Source organism: Nerophis ophidion, linkage group LG03 (genome assembly GCF_033978795.1).
Source record: "Nerophis ophidion isolate RoL-2023_Sa linkage group LG03, RoL_Noph_v1.0, whole genome shotgun sequence".
NCBI classification, from domain to species: domain Eukaryota; kingdom Metazoa; phylum Chordata; class Actinopteri; order Syngnathiformes; family Syngnathidae; genus Nerophis; species Nerophis ophidion.
In genome coordinates, this window is record NC_084613.1 from 49,919,170 (window position 1) to 49,943,153 (window position 23,984).

Below are 23,984 nucleotides of genomic sequence, written 5' to 3' on the forward strand. Positions count from 1 at the left end.
AAGCAAAACCTCTTAGCCCCTTAAACCTGAAACAAAATGATCCATACTTATGGGATGCTTAAAAAAATACTTGCATGCCATTCAGCTAACAGCCAATATACAGAAATATGTACTTTGTGCAATGAAAAGAGGCAAAGATGAGCAAAGCTTCCAAACATTTTCCCACCAATTAGGAAGTATAGTATGAACCCTATTGAAAATGTTGTTTCCAGTTTGACTCAGACATTCCAAGCTGATTGCCTCATGTCCAAAATGAATAAATCCCTCAATTGCCAAGTCCTGTCTCTTAAAAAGCTGATTTAGCTCACTCAGATTGGAGATTTACCGAGAAAGCAGTGTAAGCAAGAACCAATCGTGATCAAGTATTAACAAGCACATCTCCAGATGGACACACCGCTAACCCTCCCTACTGTTGTGTGGCAAGAGGTGGAATCCATTCACAATTCTTTTGTGGTCACATTTTTTCTTCTTTTCTTCTCCCGGCGTTCATCTGTGGCTGGACGTCTTTTTTTCCTTTGAGAAGCCATTAATCGAGGGAAGTCATGAAACCACAGGCAACAGCTTAATCACGCCTTAGTACTAGAAATAAATGGATGTGTCAGCTGAGAAGGTTTGGATTTAGTAACGTAAAAATGTCTTTGATGGATGATTAAACATTGCAAACCTTCAAAAATGTGTACATTCAGTGCCAGCTTTTATTTATTCACGTTGCATTATTGTCATGTGATCTGATATCGTGTAAACAATGGATTTTGCATTTACTGATAAGACCCTAAGATGAGAGAAATCTCCCAGTGACATTTAGAGATTTGCAGCACATGTCAATCAATGATCAATCAATCAATGTTTATTTATATAGCCCTAAATCACAAATGTCTCAAAGGACTGTACAAACCATTACGACTACAACATCCTCGGAAGAACCCACATAAGGGCAAGGAAAACTCACACCCAGTGGGCAGGGATAATTCACACCCAGTGGGATGCCAGTGACAATGCTAACTATGAGAAACCTTGGAGAAGACCTCATATGTGGGCAACCCCCCCTCTAAGTGGAAAACGTGTACGACACTTTCACCATTTCTTTGTCCAATTTAATAGTAAAAAATCAGTGCATATACCTGGTGGCATAATAGAGGAAGTCAGATATAAAATGTACTGCAGAAAGCTATTGAGAATCTGGCCTGATTTTTCTTTTTTTGAGATTTTCAATAGGGTTCATAACTTTACTTTTTGATGCATCCAGTGGACAAGCAGATGAGGCACCGCATCCAAAATACAGAATGACGAACTTGCACAGCTCAGAGGTTGCAGGTACGACAATCCTACACTGATCAAAATGGAAATACATAATAAACCATGCAAGGATCATGAGAAACCTGACAGTATGACAATTGTATGCCTTAATTTCCAGCCATGATCACATGTTCAAAGCAAATAATATGGTAATCAGCTGTTCTGTCAGTACTGTACACACGCACATATTCAACAAAGAGATTGTACTGTTTTACCTGTAGTCGATCTGATGGTGGAAGTGACCGTGGAGGCCATGGGTGGGATGCATTCATCATCTTGAGAGTAGCCGGCTTGGATGGCACGCAGGTAACTGTGGCTCCGGGTTCGGAAGCAGCCGGGTAAGTCTAACGCATCCATGGCCTGGGATTCTACCTCGCTGAACACCGACTCACAGACCGATTCAAACTGTCCATTTATTTCCGTTTCACTCACCTGGCAGGAAAAAAAAATTGCCCCGTCAGAAATCTGTTTAGCCCCAGTTGAGTTCCCTTAGAATTTTAGGGCCCTATTATGCAAAAACAACTTTTCTTACATAATGGTAACTCTTGTTGTGTATTTGAGATCTGAATGAGTCCTGAAAATGTTAAATCAAACTGTGGAGGCACTGCAGAGATAGAATCGTTTCAGGTATTGTAAAGTGTTATATAAAAACAGACTATTTACCATTTTTAAAACAATCTTGCCTTCCTTCATACTTCCTCCAACAGCACCGTTTGGAATTCACCCCATTTGTGACGTCCCACTTATCTACAGTATATATGGTAGGAATGGATAATAAAACTGGCCATTAAACGGGAGGACATAGTGGCAGCCAATCATTTGAGCGAATCTGTGTCCATCTTTCTGTGGCCATGCAACCGACTCCATCTTTCCAAATGCCTATTTTGGCTGCCCAATCACAGCGCAAAAATAAACTTTTTTGTCCCGCCTCTCTGCGCGCTGAGCCTATCCCATCCTTATTAAATCTGCCACTGAGCTAATTTCATCTTTTTGTGGCAAATCATGCAACCGGGTCAATCTTTCCAAACGCTTAGCAAATGTCTAGTTTCATCTTTTGGCTCCCCAAATTTTTTTGACCCCCCCTCCACAGCGATCATTAGTGAATTAAGCTGTTTGCACTTCTCGTTGCAGCAATGCATGTGCACTTTGTAGCCTCGAGGTCTAATATTATTTCACTATTAGTAATTTCTTAAGCTATTTTGTTGTGATCCCAAACAATATTGCCAATGCATAGTTGTCTGTTTTTATTAATTATGCATAAGGATAAAGACACTTGTTGTCACATTTTGAATGTATTGTCTGGTTATTACCAGGCGTATAAGCGCGTTTTTTTGCTCTTCCTGTCACATTTGCACGTGAAACATTTTTGCCATTGTTGCTTGTTACTCTTAACTATGAATAATTGTTGGTCAAAGTTAGGTAAAACTTATTTTAGTATTGAACAGGCTTGCGCCCTGTATCATAGGGGATTTTATCGAAAAATGAGAACTGAAGTCGTGAAATGTTGTATCTTTTCTTCGCTCCCGCAGGAATTGGTCAAGCTCCTTCCTAACCTCGGAAGAGAAAAAATCCTGGAGTTGTCCCTTCACAAAGCTGATTTACTAAACTTGTACGCAGAGGTTCTCGTCTCTAAAGTGAGAAAACTAAAGAGCACAATCCATTTAGTGTGTCTGTCTTCAAAGAATATGCTCAATATGTGCGCAGAACACTGGGAGGAGGAGAAGCGAATGCAATTATTTAGCACACGCAGTATGAATTACCAAAAATAAAATTACTGAAGGCACTATTTTTCGTCTTTATGTCTAGAAAGGACATGTCAGTTGCGCAGAAATAGCTGCGAGAAAGGAAGCGATTGCCCTGCAGGACGATTCTATGTTTGCTTGTCAACATATATGGACTGTCAAAAAATCCATCCATCCATCCATTTTCTACCGCTTATTCCCTTTTGGGGTCGCGGGGGGCGCTGGCGCCTATCTCAGCTACAATCGGGCGGAAGGCGGGGTACACCCTGGACAAGTCGCCACCTCATCGCAGGGCCAACACAGATAGACAGACAACATTCACACTCACATTCACACACTAGGGACAATTTAGTGTTGCCAATCAACCTATCCCCAGGTGCATGTCTTTGGTGTTATATCGTCTGTTCAGCAATATCATAATAGATTATTATAGCCGCTGGATGACCTAAAGGCTTTATTAAAACAAAATAAATGGATGCTTTTGGTGTCTACTGATGTTTTGTTTTTTATATATATAGGAGATATTGTTAAGATATCTCTTATATGAAAAAAATTTAAAGCACTATGCTTTTTCTTGGATCTGGAACATTCCAGCACACACTGATTGCCAGCATCCTCCATGAGCGCATCATCAGCACGGTTAAAAAGTGGGTTCCATGGTAGCTCGCACTGCAGCAGTTAAGTAGTGCACACGCAATCTTAGTAGTTCACACGCAACATACCCACGAAAAGTTCACGTAATTTAATCGTTTTTGAACACTGTATAGCTGGTTGGATCTCATTAGTTTAGGCCCTAACTTAGTGTATAAAATGTACAAAAGCCAAATGCGAAACGGGTGTTGTGAAAAAAGCAAACCTTATTCACACCACAAGGCAGGAATTACATTTGGGGAGACACACAAGTGGCTTGCATACAGGGAGTACGGCTGGATGTAGGCGTGATTTTAAGGGATTAGATGCATGTTTTGAAGTAATATTAATTGGGATACAAATTGTTCGTCAATGTATTTTAAACAAAATATTGCATCTAACAAAATGAAATAGAATGGTTTACTTTGTTTTTTCAAGATTGAATTATCATTTAGTTTATTCCTTACCTGGCTGGGAAACAAACCATGTCTGCTGATACTTCTTTTGATACACTTCCTACCTCTGAGTGGATCTTTCATTTGTCTTAATCGTTGGTTATTAATTTTGCAGTGTGGAGGCCAACTCGCTCTTATCTCGCATCCGACCAGTGATTGGTCAGCTGCTGCGTGCTGTTAATCATTGTCATGTTGTCAAGAAGGCAGCCCTAGAAAGCCAATCAATTCACTTGTGGGTGATCTGAAGGGACAAACTTTAGCCTGAGTGGCGGTTTTCCGCCTGACACTACTGTTTGACTTGTCTCCATTCAATATTGAACATTATATCTGGACGTTAAAAAGTGCAGGTGACTAAAACAGTCCTTTGAAAAAGTGCAGGGGACATGCTTCCCCACTGCCTACCCCTCTAAGTGATATCTGTACCACAAGACATCCATCCATCCATTTTCTACCACTTATTCCCTTTTGGGCTCGCGGGGGGCGCTGGCGGCTATCTCAGCTACATTCGGGCGGAAGTCAGGGTACACCCTGGACAAGTCGCCATCTCATTGCAGGGCCAACATAGATAGACAGACAACATTCACACTCACATTCACACACTAGAGCCAATTTAGTGTTGCCAATCAACAAGACAATGTAAAAAGATTAGATGAACTGTGTAGTTGTGTCCCATGCAACAACACAAAGTGACTTAGGCGTGAGGGCATGGACCAGGGGTCACCAACGCGGTGCCCGCGGGCACCAGGTAGCCCGTAAGGACCAGATGAGGAGCCCGCTGGCCTGTTCCAAAAATAGCTCAAATAGCAGCACTTACCAGTGAGCTGCCTCTATTTTTTAAAATAGTATTTATTTACTAGCAAGCTGGTCTCGCTTTGCTCGACATTTTTAATTCTAAGAGAGACAAAACTCAAATAGAATTTGAAAATCGAAGAAAATATTTCAAAGACTTGGTCTTCACTTGTTTTAATAAAGTAATTTTTATTTTTTTATTTTGCTTCTTATAACTTTCAGAAAGACAATTTTAGAGAAAAAATACAACCTTAAAAATGATTTTAGGATTTTTAAACACATATACCTTTTTACCTTTTAAATTCCTTCCTCTTCTGTCCTGACAATATAAATCAATGTTCTAGTAAATCAATATTTTTTATTGTAAAGAATAGTAAATACATTTTAATTATTTCTTCATTTTAGCTTCTGTTTTTTCGACGAAGAATATTTCTGAAATATTTCTTCAAACTTATTATGATTAAAATTCAAAATAATAATTCTGGCAAATATAGAAAATCTGTAGAATCAATTTTAAATCTTATTTCAAAGTTTTTAGAATTTATTTTTAAATTTTTGTTCTGGAAAATCTTGAAAAAAATAATGATTTGTCTTTGTCAGAAATATAGCCTGGTCCAATTTGTTTTATATTCTAACAAAGTGCAGATTGGATTTCAACCTATTTAAAACATGTCCTCAAAATTGTAAAATGAATCTTAATCGGGAAAAGTTACTAATGATGTTCCATAAATTATTTTTTAAATTTTTTCAAAAAGTTTCGAATTCGCTAGTTTTTCTCCTTATATTTTTCGGTTGAAATTAGAATTTTAAAGAGTCGAAATTGAAGATAAACTATGTTTCAAAATTTAATTTTCTTTTTTTTCGTGCTTTCTCCTCTTTTAAACTGTTCAATTAAGTGTTTTTTTCATCATTTATTCTCTACAAAAAAGCTTCTGTAAAAGGAAAAAAATGTACGATGGAATGACCGACAGAAATACCCATTTTTTTATAACACATAGATTTATTTATTAAAGGTAAATTGAGCAAATTGGCTATTTCTGGCAATTTATTTAAGTGTGTATCAAACTGGTAGCCCTTCGCCTTAATCAGTACCCAAGAAGTAGCTCTTGGTTTCAAAAAGGTTGGTGACCCCTGGCATGGACTGTGTTGTTGTAACATTGTGTACTGAATAGCGTGGTAACTAACCGAACGACTGACATGAGTTAAGTTGCTTGCAAAAAGTAAACAGTAAGGAGACACAGAGTTTGGTGACTCACCTGGCTCACCTGGCTGACACAGCTCGCCTGACTGAGGGTGCTGACTGCCCGCATGTAGCTTTGGTTCCTGGAGCGAAACTTGGGAGAGTTGTAGTTTGCAGAGGGGTCCAGGGCAATGCTTGGGTGCATGGCTGTTTGCATGTGGTAACTCTGACTGGACACACAGAAAGACAAGTCGGCCAATAATGGCACTTTTAGGCAAATACAAATCATCTAATAACTAATACAGGATGACTTGACCGTGCAGTGCAAGGCACCGTGCTTCCCCTGGACAACCTGAAGTTTGGAGGGAAAGTGTTTAAGACCTTTCTTCCTCCATGAAGAGACCCACCCTCTGTGCAGCACTGTCCTTAAAAAAGGTGATTGGATTTATGCTGTGCTGAAACATCAAATCAATGTGTGCAAATGAGGGAAATGCAAATTAGGAGCTAGTTAGCAGGCAAGCACTTTAGGGAGCACCCTGTTATCCACCGCATCAATTAAATGTGCCAACGAAGCAGAAGAAGAGAGATGTTCGGCGCACCCAGCGACCAGAAGGAATATCCCAAAGAAAGAAAATGATTGAGTAAATAAATTCCAAGTGAGTTGGGCTAGGATTACAAATGTTCTCTCTGCAGGATTACTTTCTAATGGCAGGTAAGGATGAGTTAGAACCCTTCAATGGTGATAAATATTTGGCAGTAAATTAAAATGCCAGGGTGATTAAAAAGAAGGCTCTTAGACTTAGTACATGCCTTTCTGTTGTAGAATGTCCTTGTTCCACGTTTGCAAAGTCATTCAGAAGGAAAAGTTCAGATATCCACACAAGAGTCAGGTAAAATAATGATGAAAACAATCACAGTACAAAATTTTACATAATGCTGTTTTTATTTTCAATCAATATTATGCTTCATGTTGTATCACTGTTAATCAAACCTGTCGTGGTGGAAATTCTGAAGCACCTGTATATTTAAAGTTGCACAAAACCAAATCGAACTGCTGTCGTGCGTGGCGTCATGTGAGACGTCCTACAAGACAGCTCAGCTCAGCGACCATTTGATAAATTACCCCTGTGCACTGTGTTACCAAATGGGAAATGTTCAATTATAGTACCAGAAGCATAACATTTTTGCATTTCAAGGAAAATTGTTGTACATAAAGTACCTGGTACGACGACTTGTTGGATTAAAACATTGCCACTAGAATTCATGCACCCCCTGCATCTGCGCATGCATATCAATCCAAAGAATGCGGAAATGTTATTGCACATCGAAGAATCTTACACGTGAGTAAGATGGTTACACTGATAAATAACGCTATCTTTTTTTCCATTTAATATACATGTTTCACACTACAAAACATCAAATTTATAATTTTTGTAAAGTAGTTTTTTTGCTGATCTAACAGACCTAACATAACCTAATATATCGTACACTAGATTATTTAATACCTTGTAGTGTAAAACATGTAAATTAAATGACGAAATATTTAAAAAAATACATATTTAGGGTAACAGTTGTACTCAAGTAAAAGATTCCTTTATTGCCAATTCTCCCATCCAAAGGCAAAACCCAGTAACTCAATTTTGGTCAAAACTGAGCTGATAATAATTTTGGAGTTCCTAGGTGATATGCTTTACATTTGTGTATGCGATATTGTAATTTGTTCCGTAAGTAAACTGTTATGCGCATCGCAGGACCTAGCAACTACCACGTAACCGCGTAGACACAACAGAAAAACCTAGTATCTCAAGGGACCAATCGGAGCTTCTTTGTCAGTCGCCTTATTGTCTTTAATGAGACATTTGCACGAATGGGGGCCCACGGTCAACCTGATGATGTGATATTATGCCACAAGGGGATATTTGGAAGATTGGCCCAGGACGTTGCAAGCACCTTCATTAAATGTATTGTTCTTGATTCTTCCCCTTGCATACTCTTTTGGGAACATAACTGTGGAGGTCAAAATACAAACTGGACGCTGTACACGGCTCTTGCCCAATGTGCAAACGCAGAATGGGGCCCACCCGAGATTGTGATAAAATATCTGGAGGAAGGGCACACGTTCATGAGAGCAGATTCAATCCATGGCTCAATCGGCAAGAAAATGAAAGCTCAAGAAAACATCTATACGTTTGATGACTTTGTAGATCTTTGTAAGACAGCATCAAGATAGATTGGTTTTTCTTTGTTTTCTCAAAATCAGCTAGAAGTGAGTTACCAGGTTTTGCCTTTGGACAGAGAATTACATTCCCACATTACTTTGATTCATACGAATGCGCAAATGCAGGGGTTTAATGAATTCCAGTGGAGAGTACGCCTTGCAAGAACACTGGTAATATATTTTTGCTACTCTTTTGTGTATTAATGTGGTTATGAATGTTTTTTTGTTCAATAATAAAACTATTTTAAAAAAATATTTAACATAAAACACAGAGCTTCTGGGTCTTATTCGCAAGATTGCATTCATTTCTGTGTATCCGAACTGTGTTGTCATAGTCAGGAAATAGCATTTGCCATCAAGTTGATAATGTCCATCTTGTGTTTTGTTGAGCCCTTTAAAGGCCTACTGAAACCCACTACTACCCACCACGCAGTCTGATAGTTTATAAATCAATGATGAAATATTAACATTGCAACACATGCCAATACGGCCTTTTTAGTTTACTAAATTACAATTTTAAATTTCCCGGGAGTTTCGTCGTGGAAACGTTGTGTAATGATGACGTGTACGCAAGACGTCACAGGTTTTTAGGAAGTATGAGCGCTGCGCACACACAGCTAAATGTCGGTCTGCTTTAACGGCATAATTACACAGTATTTTGGAGATCTGTGTTGCTGAATCTTTTGCAATTTGTTCAATTAATATTGGAGAATTCACAGTAGAAAGATGGAGTTGGGAAGCTTTAGCCTTTAGCCACAAAAACACACGGTGATTCCTTGTCTAAAATTCCTGGAGGTGAAACGTTACTATGGATCAGAGCGCGGTCAAGCGAGCATGAATCAAGACGGAATGTTAACCAGCAGGTTTCGGTGAGAAAATTGTGATTAAAAAGTCGCTTCTTACCGGGGAAAAGCTGAGCTTGTGTCGTCCATAGCTGCCGTCGACTCCCCTGAGACACTTCGCATCAAGACACCCGTGGAGACACCCTTCCGACTCTCAGGTAATATTAAACTCACTAAAACACTAGCAACACAATAGAAAGATAAGGGATTAACCTAGTAAACGTGTTTATAAAAACATTGGCATCCGTCCCAATGCAATCGCGTTTTTTTTTTACTCGTTTTTTTTTTTTTTTTTCCCGAGTCCGTCGCTATCAATATCCTCAAACACGAATCTTTCATCCTCGCTCAAATTAATGGGGAAATTGTCGTTTTCTCGGTCCGAATAGCACTTTTTGTTGGAGGCTCCCATTTTAAACAATGTGAATATGTTAGGAGCCCCCACACTTGCGACGTCATCGTCTCCGACTTCCTTTAGAGGCAGGGCTTTTCTCTTAGCACCGAAAGTTGCAAACTTTATCGTGGATGTTCTCTCAACTAAATCCTTTCAGTAGGCCTTTAAAGTCTACTTATTTCACACCAGCTGTTCGATTGTAACATGGATGAATAGATTACAAAATGTGTTGTGACCATGTACAACGGATAATGCTAATAAATAGCATGTATATGGCATATCCAATGAAAATTAGCATCTATCTAATGCATTTTGAAAAGTGGAACCTTACTTTTGAGTGTTTTCGATCAGACATGCTCGCTTTGTTGGTTCTCGAGCTGGTGCAACGTTTTTAACCAGACATGACCCTGTCTGCAATGAAGGCATGATAGTAAGGTACCATTAGGTTTTATGCGAATCGGTGCTCGTTAAGGTAGACATAAATCACTCAATACACTGGTACAGAATTCCGAACCCATCTCTAATTGTAATGCAGTTTACCTTTACATTAACTAATTGCACCGACAGAACAGCTCCCCCACCTATGTGACCTGTAGGATCAGCTGCTGCTTCTAACATTCCAGAATATCAGTCATCGTTAACCATCTTCTCTATCATTATGTATCAAGGTATTGAATCAGTATTATGTTCAGACTTATCTGTTAATACTCCATCCTTAACACTCTTTTTTTTGGCCCTACTCTGTTGCGGTCATTGTATTGTTGTTTACGGTTCGTGTTTCTGTGTTGTTGTTTGCTAATAGCCGCGTACTAAAGGCCTACTGAAACCCACTACTACCGACCACGCAGTCTGATAGTTTATATATCAATGATGAAATATTAACATTGCAACAAATGCCAATACGGCTGGGTTAGTTTACTAAATTGCAATTTTCAATTTCGTGCCGAAAAATCCTGCTGAAACATCTCGGTATGATAGTGCGGGTTGTAGAGGACATTTTGTTCTAGCATCGTTCCCAGCTATTAAGTCGTCTGTTTTCATCACAAAATTCCACAGTATTCTGGACATCTGTGTTGCTGAATCTTTTGCAATTTGTTCAATGAACAATGGAGACATAAAGGAAGAAAGCTGTAGGTGGGAAGCGGTGTATTGCGGCCGGCTTTAGCAACGCAAACACAGCCGGTGTTTCAATGTTTACATTCCCGAAAGATGACAGTCAAGCTTTAACATGGAACAGAGATGTCAAGCGAACACGGTTGGATTGGACCACACACACAAAGTACAGTGTATTATGTGTATTAATAAAAAAACATTTTACCATTCTGTATTCTGAAGGCGATCTATGTCGTGTGCTACTCCAGCATCAATATGCGTCCTCCTGACCGTCACCGTCAGCGTCGGGTTCAAAGCGGTATGGCTCTATCCCTTGTTGCAATTGGGCCTGGCCGAGTGGTCCTGCCACCCCCACGGCTGCCACGGCGCCTCTCTGAGGAAACCCTATCTGAATCGTTCCCATTGCCCTCTTTTTTTTTTTTCTTAGTCCTTCACTCTCACTTTCCTCATCCACAAATCTTTCATCCTCGCTCAAATTGATGGGGAAATCATCGCTTTCTTGGTTCGAATCGCTCTCGCTGCTGGTGGCCATGATTGTAAACAATGTTCAGATGTGAGGAGCTCCACAATCCGTGACGTCACGCGCACATCGTCTGCTACTTCCGGTACAGGCAAGGCTTTTTTATCAGCACCAAAAGTTGCGAACTTTATCGTCGATGTTCTCTACTAAATCCTTTCAGCAAAAATATGGCAATATAGCGAAATGATCAAGTATGACGAATAGAATGAACCTGTTATCCCCGTTCAAATAAGAAAATCACATTTCAGTAGGCCTTTAAGGGGGTCAAATTATTGTACACTATGGGTCTGATCTACCAAAGGTTTGTGTGTATTAAAACACTTGTAAACTTGGTAGCACACACAAAGCTGATCTACTGAACATGTGTGCATGGGATCGTGTCTCTCAAATGAGCAAAATAGAGAGCACAATCAATTTAGCATGTTTGTCTTCATTATTGCTATTCAGTATCAGAACATCTACGATACTGGGAAGAGAAAATGCAACTAAAACCATTTGGCATGCGCAATGTGAATGATCAAGACTGGAAATGTTCTGCGACCGCACGTCTGCAGTGTACAAAATGGCTATGAGTAGAGGGGGGTAATCGCACTGCAAAGACCAACTGAACAAGACAGAATGAGAGAATATTCCGTCTCTGTGCTTGTCAACATATTTGCAATGTCAGAAGTAAAAAAAAAAAGATATAGACATGTATTCTATTTGGAAATATCAATGTGAGTGTGAATGTTGTTTGTCGATCTGTGTTGGCCCTGTGACAAGCGGTAGAAAATGGATGGATGGATGAATTTATATTTAATAGCTGCTGAGTGATTTAATGAGCAGAACACAGACCTTTCACATGGTACTGTGTATCATAATTTATATCATGTCCAATATATCACCAATACAATCAGTTAACATATTAGGTGGTTGTACAATTAAGAAAGGTGTGTTTTGGTACCTTGGCCCTGTGATGAGGGGCGACTTGTCCAGTGTGTACGCCGCCTTCTGCCTGAATGCAGCTGATATAGTCTCCAGCACCCCGCGCGACCCCAAAAGGGACAAGCGGTAGAAAATGGATGGATTGATGGATGGTGTTGAAGGGACGTCAGACAACGACTAGAGACCTGTGAGCGGATCCTATATTGCTTCTGAGCAGCTTTATGGATGATTATATTTCTTAAATTTTTCACTTTTTTGAGTGGATTAATATTGGCCTGTGGATTACTGGTAGGGTCTTTTGAGGAGCAAATAATTGTTGTGTTAAAATGTTTTGTGTGGTGTTGCTTCTTTATTTGTGATTATTCCAAGTTGATTATTACATCCTGCATAGTAGGGCTGAGCGATATGTTCTAAAATTAAAAAACAAATAAACTGGGAATTAGTTCAATGTTTTATTAATATTTTAGGTGAATTTAAAAAATAAATTAATTTAGAAAAAACACAATAATAATGTATAAATAAATGTGAGATTACATGCGAACGCACACACAAAGATGTGTCAGTTATGATTTCAACACTGGTGCGCCAACTATACTGTTGGAAGCTGTCAAGTTATCCTCATGGGGCAGCACAGGGGTTAGTGCATATGCCTCACAATATGAATGTCCTGAGTAGTCCTGAGTTCAATCCCAACCTTGGGATCTTTCTGTGTGGAGTTTGCATGTTCTCCCCGTGAATGCGTGGGTTCCCTCCGGGTACTGCGGCTTCCTCCCACCTCCAAAGACATGCACCTGGGGATAGGTTGATTGATAACACCAAATTGGCCCTAGTGTGTGAATGCGAGTGTGAATGTTGTCTGTCAATCTGTGTTGGCCCTGCGATGAGGTGGCGACTTGTCCAGGGTGTACAACGCCTTCCATCCCATTGCAGCTGGGTTAGACTCCAGCCATCCTGCGACCCCGAAGAGGGACAAGTGGTAGAAAATGGATGGATGACAGTTATCATGAACTTACCAATGAAAATATTTAAGCAGTGGTTGCCTCCACCACTTTTTGTAGTAGTAGCAGGTGTTTTTCACACAGCTTCATGGCAAAATGAAAAGTGGTAGTAAATGGATGGATGGATATACTATATCACCTGACACATAGAAGTAATTTGGGAAATGTTCAGCTCTGTATTTTAGAGTTGGTTTAGTAGTTTGAGGTGGCCATGTGTCCCAGAGGCAAGCACAGAAATGGCTCCAGAAGGGTGCAATGTGCAGGGCTGCTGTGTATAGAGAGATGGCCCCTGGGTGGCATGGCTCCACGGAGGGAAGTGTTTGTCCAGTGAACGGTAAACATGATTACCTCTTTTCTTCTTGATGAAAGCGTCTTTGTCACATTACGCCAATTTCCGTGACTTTCAATTTTTAGATTTTATTTATAGCAAATACTGATTCTGATACTGAGATTCAGATGACGCGTAAATCTATGATTATGTTTACCTCTGTCGCTGTCCCGCAATGTCTTTTTTTCTGTTTTTCCACGGCACCTGAATGAATGTGACCACACGTGTCAGTCATAATTACGACCATTAGCTGGATAAAAAAAAGTACCGATTACATCGATAGTCCTGAATTTCAACGGTCCGGACTGACCCAATTAGGAAATGGTATCTAAAAATAGCTGTACTCGGTATAAATCCCTAGTAATAAGTCCAATAGTATTAACACTTTGTAAGGCGCAAAAAAAGACTAGATTAATGGCAGATACTACATCCTGACTATGCAACACACCATAGACTGTACACTACTGCCATCTAATGTCTTGGAATTGCAACTGCATGCAAAGTCTACTTTATAATATTTGGAAATGAGACTTTAACGTGCAACAATTGAAGCTATAACAACTGGACAGCAAAATTAATAGTTATTGTCAGCTTAGTGTTAAATGTTAGATAAAACATGTATTGTATTATTAAACAAATTAACATTTATCAACACATGAACACACAAGCACACAAAAGTACTGAATATTCTTACCGTTGAGTACTGGTATTAATTTACAGGTACCGGGAATTAGTACCGTATTACAAACCCCGTTTCCATATGAGTTGGGAAATTGTGTTAGATGTAAATATAGACTGAATACAATGATTTGCAAATCATTTTCAACCCATATTCAATTGAATGTGCTACAAAGACAACATATTTGAAGTTAAAACTGATAAACATTTTTTTTTTTTATTAATAATCATTAACTTTAGAATTTGAGGCCAGCAACACTTGACAAAGTAGTTGGGGAATATGGCAATAAATACTGATAAAGTTGAGGAATGCTCATCAAACACTTATTTGGAACATCCCACAGGTGTGCAGGCTGATTGGGAACAGGTGGGTGCCATGATTGGGTATAAAAACAGCTTCCATGAAATGCTAAGTAATTCACAAACAAGGATGGGGCGAGGGTCACCAATTTGTAAGCAAATTGTCAAATATTTTTAGAACAACATTTCTCAAGGAGCTATTGCAAGGAATTTAGGGATTTTACCATCTACGGTCCATAAAATCATCAAAAGGTTCAGAGAATCTGGAGAAATCTCTTCGCGTAAGCGATGATATTACGGACTTTTGATCCCTCAGGCGGTACTGCATCAAAAACCGACATCAGTGTGTAAAGGATATCACCGCATGGGCTCAAGAACACTTCATAAAACCACTGTCAGTAACTACAGTCGGTCGCTACATCTCTGTAAGTGCAAGTTAAAACTCTACTATGCAAAGCGAAAGCCATTTACCAACAACACCAAGGAACGCCGCCGGCTTCGCTGGGCCTGAGCTCATCTAAGATGGACTGATGCAAAGTGGTAAAGTGTTCTGTGGTCTGAGGAGTCCACATTTCAAATTATATTTGGAAACTGTGGACGTGGTGTCCTCCAGAACAAAGAGTAAAATAACCATCCGGATTGTTATAGGCGCAAAGTTCCAAAGCCAGCATCTGTGATGGTATGGGGGTGCATTAGTGCCAAAGGCATGGGTAACTTACACATCTGTGAAGGCACCATTAATGCTGAATGGTATATACAGGTTTTGGAGCAACAAATGTTGTCATCCAAGCAACAGTATCATGGACGTCTCTGCTTATTTCAGCAAAATAATGCCAAACCATGTGTTACAACAGCGTGGCTTCGTAGTAAAATAGTGCGGGTACTTTCCTGGCCTGCCTGTAGTCCAGACATGTCTCCCATCGAAAATGTGTGGCGCATTATGAAGCGTAAAATACGACAGCGGAGACCCCGGACTGTTGAACGACTAAAGCTCCACATAAAACAAGAATGGATAAGAATTCCACTTTCAATGCTTCAACAATTAGTTTCCTCAGTTCCCAAACGTTTAATGAGTGTTGTTAAAAGAAAATGTGATGTAATACAATGGTGAACATGCCCTTTCCCAACTACTTTGGCACATGTTGCAGCCATGAAATTCTAAGTTTATTATCATTTGCAAAAAAAAAATAAAGTTTATGAGTTTGAACATCAAATATCTTGTCTTTGTAGTGCACTCAATTGAATATGGGTTGAAAAGGATTAGCAAATCATTGTATTCCGTTTATATTTACATCCAACACAATTTCCCAACTCATATGGAAACGGGGTTTGTAGATTTACGTGTGAAATCCCAGTCACACCTTATTTCTACTGCGGTTTATGTGTGATTTATTTGTATGTAGTATCAGGGCAAGTTAACCTCCTTATTGAAAATGTCAGCAATGGTGGCAAAGCCAGCCACCTCCCACATCTGACCACTGCAGCCGGCAGCAACAAATAGGCAAAGGGAGGCACTGATCGTGTATTCACCTTAAGTCTGCAGCAAAATTGGTGATGTAGTTACGCATGTCACTGTTGATTTTATCCAGGCGATAAGAGCTGTGGGCAGAGAGGAAGACACAGTTACTGGGTCCCGCAAGTGGGAGTTGGATGGCGGTAACTTCTCTAGCCATTAGTCCAATGGAAATTGCTCTGTATAGCAGTTGTACTAAGCTCAATGTTTGCTTGGGAGTTTTCACCACCAAGGTGCTGCAAACATTAGGGTGAAAAAAACATGACCAACATGGTCTCTGTGTGACAATACGAAAGAGAATGTTGCCGTGACATCTCTTTGGTTTACCACGGTCAAGGGTAGGGAAAATGTACACACACACACACACACGCACAAGAAATGTGATGAGTGCATAATGAATTTGGTCTCACAACAGGTGCACTCATAGACACACCCAAACATGACACACAATATTTCTTGTGCAGCCAGGGACATTATTAGAACCAAATTAAATGAGAAAGAAAAGTACCAGGCTCAAATACATCTGTGTATATACATTTACAACTGCCTGTAACTGACCAGATTAGACATATTGTAAGACATACATTATGATCAACCGAGTGAATGAAGGGCGCCTCAACTGTCTCAAGGCCGGTAATTAAACCATAGCGCACATTTAATTTTATGATTCTTCTGGCGCGTCTATGGTTATTAGCTAATCAGAGTCATTCAATCTAAACCTTGATAATTGAAAAACGAGTGAGAGACTATAATATATGTAGAAGTAAAACTTGCATATAATTAATCCCATTTGGGTATGGAATTCACCAGAATTGCACTGGTTATTATGAGATTCCACGACCACTCCACCATGATGACATCACTGATGGAAATGGGTGCATGTTAGAGACCTTGCGCTTCTTCACCTTCCTTCCACTTCAGGACACTCCATGGGTTCTGGATTGGACACTTGTCATTGTGAAGAGGTGTTTGGGCTCATTTGGCATTTTGAAAAACTGCCATGCCTGCTTCAGAATGTCACAGTACATGTGGGAATTAATGTCTGCCTCAATGAACCGCAGCTCCACGCACTCATGCAGGCCCCAAACAGAATTGTCCTAGTATTCACTTGTGTTGCCAGCTTTTTAGACAACAACTGTTGGTTGAGTAAACCCAACAGGGGAACCTCAATTTACGAACCCCTCTTTTTGTGAACTTTTCAATTTACAAAGCATTGGATCCAGCCAAATACACATTATAGCCAACAGTATTTGGCCACCTGCTTTTACTTAACATATGAACTTGAAGTGCCATCCCATGGAATTGTCCAAAATGTTTTGGTATCTTGGAGCATTCAAAGTTCCTTTCACTAAAACTAAGGGGCCTAGCCCAACTTCTGAAAAACCAAACCCACACCATAATTCCTTCTCCACCAAATTTCACACTCGGCACAATGCAGTCCGACATGTAGCGTTTTCCTGGCAACCTCCAAACCCAGACTGGTCCAACAGATCGAAAAGCGTGATTCATCACTCCAGAGAAGGCGTCTCCGCTGCTTTAGAGTTCGGTGACAACGTGCTTTAAACCACTGGCATCCGACGTTTTGCATTAGAGTTGGTGATGTATGGTTGAGATGCAGCTGCTCAGCCATGAAAACCAATTCCATAAAGCTCTCTGCTCTCTGTACATGGGCTAATTGAAAGGTCACATGAAGTTTGGAGCTCTGTAGCAACTGACAGAACTGCAGAAAGTCTTTGCACTATGCGCTTTTTCTCCACCTCAGAGCGAATTTTGTTATCTAGCCTTTGTTCAACCAAAGTGGTGAGTAATTATTTTTTCCTTATAAACTTTCTTTTACTCAAAGTTTTTGAGTAATTTTCCGTTTACCTTTATTTGATTAAGATTCAGAGTAGAAGTTTTATAGTCATTGTTTTGTTCCTCCTGTTGGAGCGTTTTATGTTAAGTTTCATAGCAGATACGGCGCTAATGATAGTTCGTCTTTATCTTTGTATTTTCCTCCTTTTTAGGAGTGATTTTCGATTGTTCCCTTTTTTTGGAACATTTTTCGCTGACCGTTTTTGTTATCTATAGATTTTGAAGTGCCATCCCATGGCTATGGAGGTTAAAGAGTTGTCAAAATAAAAGCTTTACCAAGAATCCCATGTCTGCATCTGAGTCCATTCCTTAGTCCAAGCCTGAAAGCTAGGAGTCGTGTGCTGACATTGATTCTGCTATTGCAACTGTTTTGCGACATCGATCGTTTACTGACATTGCTGCATTGTTTCAGTAAAAGTTCTCAAACTTTTCGCTCTGTCATTATCCAATATGTCGGCTGTTCTGTTTTGGATTTCCCAGCGTCGCTCTCATCAACGTCACGGGTTGATATCGATGTGAGTGATTGAAGTTGCACGTCATTCAAGATAACGGACAAGTGGTTTATCCAGTCACATACAATGATTTCTTTACAAGGCCCCCCCTTATGAAATACATCTTCTATTGAGAAGTCCCAGATCCTTGTGTGGAGCTCAGCGAAATACAAGGATCTGGCGAGAGTCAGGTTACCTGGGGATAGGTTGATTGGCAACACTAAATTGGCCCTAGCATGTGAATGTGAGTGTGAATGTTGTCTGTCTATCAGTGTTGGCCCTGCAATGAGATGGCGACTTGTCCAGGGTGTACCCTGCCTTTCGCCCGAGTGCAGCTGGGATAGGCTCCGGCACCCTCCGCAACCCCAAGTGAGACAAGTGGTAGAAAATGGATGAATGGATGGATGGATGGATCGGCGATGTTGATTTGGGATACAAGTGTTTTGAGTTAAGAGCTCTGTAAGAGAACCAAGTAAACTCTGAAATTGAGGTACTGCTGGATATCAAAGAATCATTTCCATGGTACTGTCCTTTGAGAAGCTATACAGTTTTTTCTCGCCACATTGCGGTTCACTTATGGTCTTAGCGCATCACATATTTTAAAGAACCATTGAATAATGTTATGCCAACAGTGTAACGCAGTGTTTGTTTAAATTTATTGTATTGCAAAAACGGCTCGTATCCTGTTTATTTGACTTCTCTCTATTATTTGTTTTGAACCAGAATTAAAAGAATCATAATATTTCGAAAAAGACGACTTAAGCTGTTTCAGCGAGCAGTAGGAGGAGGACAGAGACAACGCTCAGTGACCTTTCCGGTATGTTACATTATACCGTGATACAGATACAGTCTTCTGTTGAATTTGTGAATGAACACAAGCGTTTGTGTAAATATTTCCTGTTTCGCTGTGTACACCTTATAGACTTGTGCGACCAATATATGTAAAAAATTTGATTTGTCCAAAAATTCTCTGACAGACTAAATCACTAAAGGGTGTCTAACTGTACTAAAACCAAGACTGTGTATGACAACCAAACATTTTTTTATGAAATTTTTCGTCTAAAACTGCAAATGACAACCGAGGTACCACAATACTTTATGGTCACAGCCAAGGACCAAAGACACATAATTTGACCTTGATAATTTCAGAAGTGATTACATTCTAATTCAGATGATTAAGCACTGAGTTATTACTTTGTCATTGCCGGATGATGACGATATTAATTATTTTTCACACTGTGGCTACGCCCAGTTATGGCAATCTATCAAACGGATTGAAAGGCTTGTGGGTTGACATAGTTGGAGCTCGGATGTGCACAGATAATGATCCTGCCAAAGAAAGCTAGATGTGACGGTTGAGTCTGTGAGTCATGGCTGTGAAGCTAAAATCTGCCACATGCCATTGGCATATCTCACTGAAGCACAGAAAATAAAACCAGTCCCAAGAAAATTCTTACGCAATATTAAACTTGTGACGGAGTAGTAGAAGAAGGGCGTCCATAATCATTCATTAGAACAATCATGCCTTGTTTTCATTTTTGGACATCCCAATGGTTTGTAGCTGTGATGTATTCTTTATGGTCGAGATGAACAAAGACACAACCCTGTCAACTGCCAGAGCCACAAATGGGCTTGGAAGAGAAAAAAAATAGAAGGAGGTGACGTTAACTGACAGCCGGTTCTCGTTCACTTGCTTCGCTTCAAATGTCACATTGTAGTTTGACCCTTAGGCCATCAAATTGTTGCAAAAGAAAAGGAAATTCAGCTCACACCGTCTGTCTGGAATCTGATTCCACCCAACAAGCCCAAAGAACCATAGTAAGGTTGCACTCACACCAATTTTGAGAGACCCTGATTTTAATTTATTTGCTTTACTGATGTATGTACCTGTAGAATTGAGAGTATACCATGTGTTATGTACTGCTGGGCTGTAACTAATTTTTTCAATACAGTAATTGACGTGATTAAGGCCATGTCCACAAGAACACGGGGAGAGTTTCAAAAACACATATTTGGAGTTAAAACAATCTCCATCCACAAAAGTGTAGTTTCAAAACTGTCTGTCTAAACACAAAGCGTACACCTCCTGTCATGCACATTTTGTCCAATCACAAGCCCATTACACCTTCTATTATGTTTATTTTGATATACTAGACGTACAATGACATGCACATTATCTTCAAAACCAGCCTGCACGTACACAGAGCCCTGGGAACATTGTTAAAGAGCGAATCCACGCCTGTGCTGGACATGCATTCTAGTGAGGTGGCAAATTATGATGCGTTCAGTGTATCGCAGCACCAAGCAAACAATCTGAAAATTCCCGTCATATCAATTCCTAGATAAGGTCTAAATTACTTAAAGCGCACTATGCAAAATAAACGCAACATTATTGATATTACTACTACGGAAAACTTTAACAAAAATTCCTCTAAACAGCCCACTACCTACAGTATATACATATATATATATATATATATATATATATATATATATATATATATATATATATATATATATATACATATAAAGCTGTAGAAGAAACGTAATAATAATGCTAAATAACGCTAAAAGCTGCTCTGTGAGCCAGCCGGTTTAACCGCACGAGCAGCGACCCGGAAGTCACAATTAACCAATTTAATCAATTAATAGTTGCAGCCCTATTAAACGTGGTGATTAATCATGAATAATCACATTAGAAGTTAATTAATCTTAGCAAAAATAACTTAACAGCCTCGGGTTTATCAGTTTTTTTTAGTAATACTGCAAACATCACCAGGCATTTGCGCCCAGTCTGCTTTTTGTCCTTATGAACTCATAAGGACATCATTTGCTGATGTTATGGAAAGATGACCCTGTGTGTGACCTCATAGTGCGATGAAAGACGCACACACAAACGCACACAACCGCGCACGCACGCACGCACACACGCACAAACACACACACACACACACACACACACACACACACACACACACACACACACACACACACACACACACGCACGCACACACACACACACACACACACACACACATACACACACACACACGCACACACACACACACACACACACACACACACGCTAACGCACACACGCATACACACACACACGCACACTAACATATGCACACACAGGCTTGCAGCTGCAGATAGTCGCACACTGACGAACAATAATGATTCTCCCCATTTTGATGTCACATCCTCATCACTGACGCTGCAGATTGGGCTCACTTAAAAAAAGTTGTCTACTGAGTCGCTAATGCACAGTGCTCGTGATAATCTGACGCTGCTTATTTGGACACACCTTGGCTCGACAGAATTGATGCCCATTTCTTACTGCATGTTTGTCATCTTAGCCTGCCGGACAGCTGCGGAGAGGAGCAGTATGTAACCGTAACGCATGTTTTGTTTTTTTAATAACTGTGATTACAACAAGAAAACAGTGGAATCTATGTCATGCAGCTAAATAAGGGAACCATCCATCCATCCATCCATTTTCTACTGCTTATTCCCTTTTCGGGTCGCGGGGGGCGCTGGCGCTTATCTCAGCTATAATCGAGCAGAAGGCGGCGTACACCCTGGACAAGTCGCCAAAAGATTAGAAAATGGTCTCAGTATGGCAACAGTTTTTTTTAGGTACCAATAAATAAAGTTGCAGATACTATTCCAAAATAATGGAACATATGTCCGCACACACCACACGCAATTTGGCACATTATAATACTTTTTTTGACCTGCGTTCCTTAAAGAGGTCATATCAAGATTTCTTTCATACATTTAAAAACCTTCCTTGTAGACTACATAACATGTAATGATGGTTTCTTGGTGAAATAAATAGCATAATTGGTAATGGGACAACCCTACGCTACAATTTAAACACATATTTATAAAAGCTGTGCCAGTTTGTTACACCTGTACAGTCAACTAGGGCTAAGGGAGGATACACACCGCTTATTCCCTTTGGGATCGCGGGGGCACTGGTGCCTATCTCACCTACAATAATAATAATAACAATAATAATAATAATAATAATGAGTAGATTTATATTGCGCTTTTCTAGACACTCAAAGCGCTGTCATTCACTCCACATTCACATAGGTGGTGGTAAGCTACATTTGTTACAGCCTCTCCGACTACCACCAAAAAGTATTTCTTTCAAATGTCAAAAGACATTTCAAAGAACTTGAATGGTAAGCGGCACCATAGTTTTTTTTCTTCACGATTGTCGTACCTTGCGCCCGCCAGAGCTATGTCAGCCTGTCAAAGAGATCACTTTGTGGGATCAAAAACTCTTTAAAGATGTCCAAACCCTTTGAGATAGCGTTTTAGCTAGTTTGCTTCTGGCTTGCAACCCTTTAAGTTTGAGGATTTTAACAGCGAAGCGGGGTTTGTTCTGCAGAAAGTGTTTAATTGTGATGAGACCAAAAAAGATGCCACAGCGAACCATTATTTCAGGGAAGGAGAAATCACTACTGAGACACAAGCCAATAAATGATTGCCTCACACTGCTTGTCTGTGCTAAGACTAGCGGTGACTACATGAAGCCACTGATAGTTTATCACAAGTATTCAACAATGTCACAAATATTCACAGACACAAGATAAAATGTTCTTCCTTTTTTTTTTTTTTTTATCATAGCAACATAGTACTTAACGTTTTGCGGCACACCAACAAGACTTTTGTGTGTGTAAGAGTGTTGACTAAAAAAAAAAAAAAAAAAAAAAAAATATATATATATATATATATATATACATACATACACGTGGATGTATATATAATCATGGCGAATACATGGCAAAAGACACATGACGTAGCCCCAAAGCCGAAAGATAGACTCTCATTAGAATAAGCATGTGATCCAATGCTGTTACTTTGGTTTTACGATGTGATTAACTCAAATCGTTGTTTGTAAATTCGCAGTTTCTGACAGTTTTCACAAACAATATTTATCAGTGTCCGATTAAATATGTGACTCTCTAAATTGAGCCTCAGTGGATTACATATGATGACAAAATGTTATGAATTAGAATGGGGCATCATAATGATGTGTTACTGAAAAAGCATGTTTCCTTTTCAATATCTCTTTTGAAAATATGATGTGATGTACGAGGCCCCTGTGCTGAGGAATGCTTTCACATCCCCCAAACTGGCCCTGACGATCCATTTTGAAATCGCTGTAAATGATGAATGATTTGAAATGATGCAACAGCAGGGAGCACGATCAGCGGCGGTTATTGCACTCCAAGGCCTTTCTGAATAATGACTCGCTTAGTGCTTATACTCAGAGTCTGCTGGGCTGTGCTGAAAAGAATCTATTGACCAGCATGGACCAGGCTGTGAGGCCTGACTCCGTGTTCGCTGATTGCTGCTGCAGCGTTATTGAGCGGAGAGGAGCAGCTTTGTTATTGAATTCATTTCAAACGCCAGGAGTGCCCCCAAGGGTGCCATTACCAGGAAGTCCTGATACTTGCTTGAACCCTCCCAGAGAATGCCACTCATTGATTAATCCCGTATCAATACACTATCTGCATTGTGTGTTGCAAGTAAAGCTGTAGTATGATAAAGTCATATGTTTTGCACCATGGAACACACCCAGCCCACTCACCATAGGGCCACCATGGTAAAGCCACTCCATGGCTAGGAGAAAGTTAACCACAAGCTCATCTGAATGAAACATTTTCCACAGCTTCATAACGCAGATGTAAGAGAATATTTTACG

At 39.9% G+C, this 23,984-nt stretch overlaps 1 protein-coding gene across 4 annotated transcripts in view; it reads right to left on the reverse strand.

Moving 5' to 3' along the window:
• The window catches only part of dlgap2a (discs, large (Drosophila) homolog-associated protein 2a), a 355,968-nt gene that overhangs the window by 68,580 nt on the left and 263,404 nt on the right, over nucleotides 1-23,984 (reverse strand). For 2 of the 4 annotated variants that reach the window (XM_061895497.1, XM_061895495.1), the window contains exons 4-6: nucleotides 15,935-16,003; nucleotides 6,169-6,322; nucleotides 1,512-1,728 (exon numbers count right to left, since the gene is read on the reverse strand). In XM_061895497.1, the coding sequence (XP_061751481.1) occupies nucleotides 1,512-1,728; nucleotides 6,169-6,322; nucleotides 15,935-16,003 (440 nt within the window). The remainder of the gene's footprint in view (nucleotides 1-1,511; nucleotides 1,729-6,168; nucleotides 6,323-15,934; nucleotides 16,004-23,984) is intronic. The other 2 variants (XM_061895498.1, XM_061895496.1) reach the window with 1 other exon arrangement.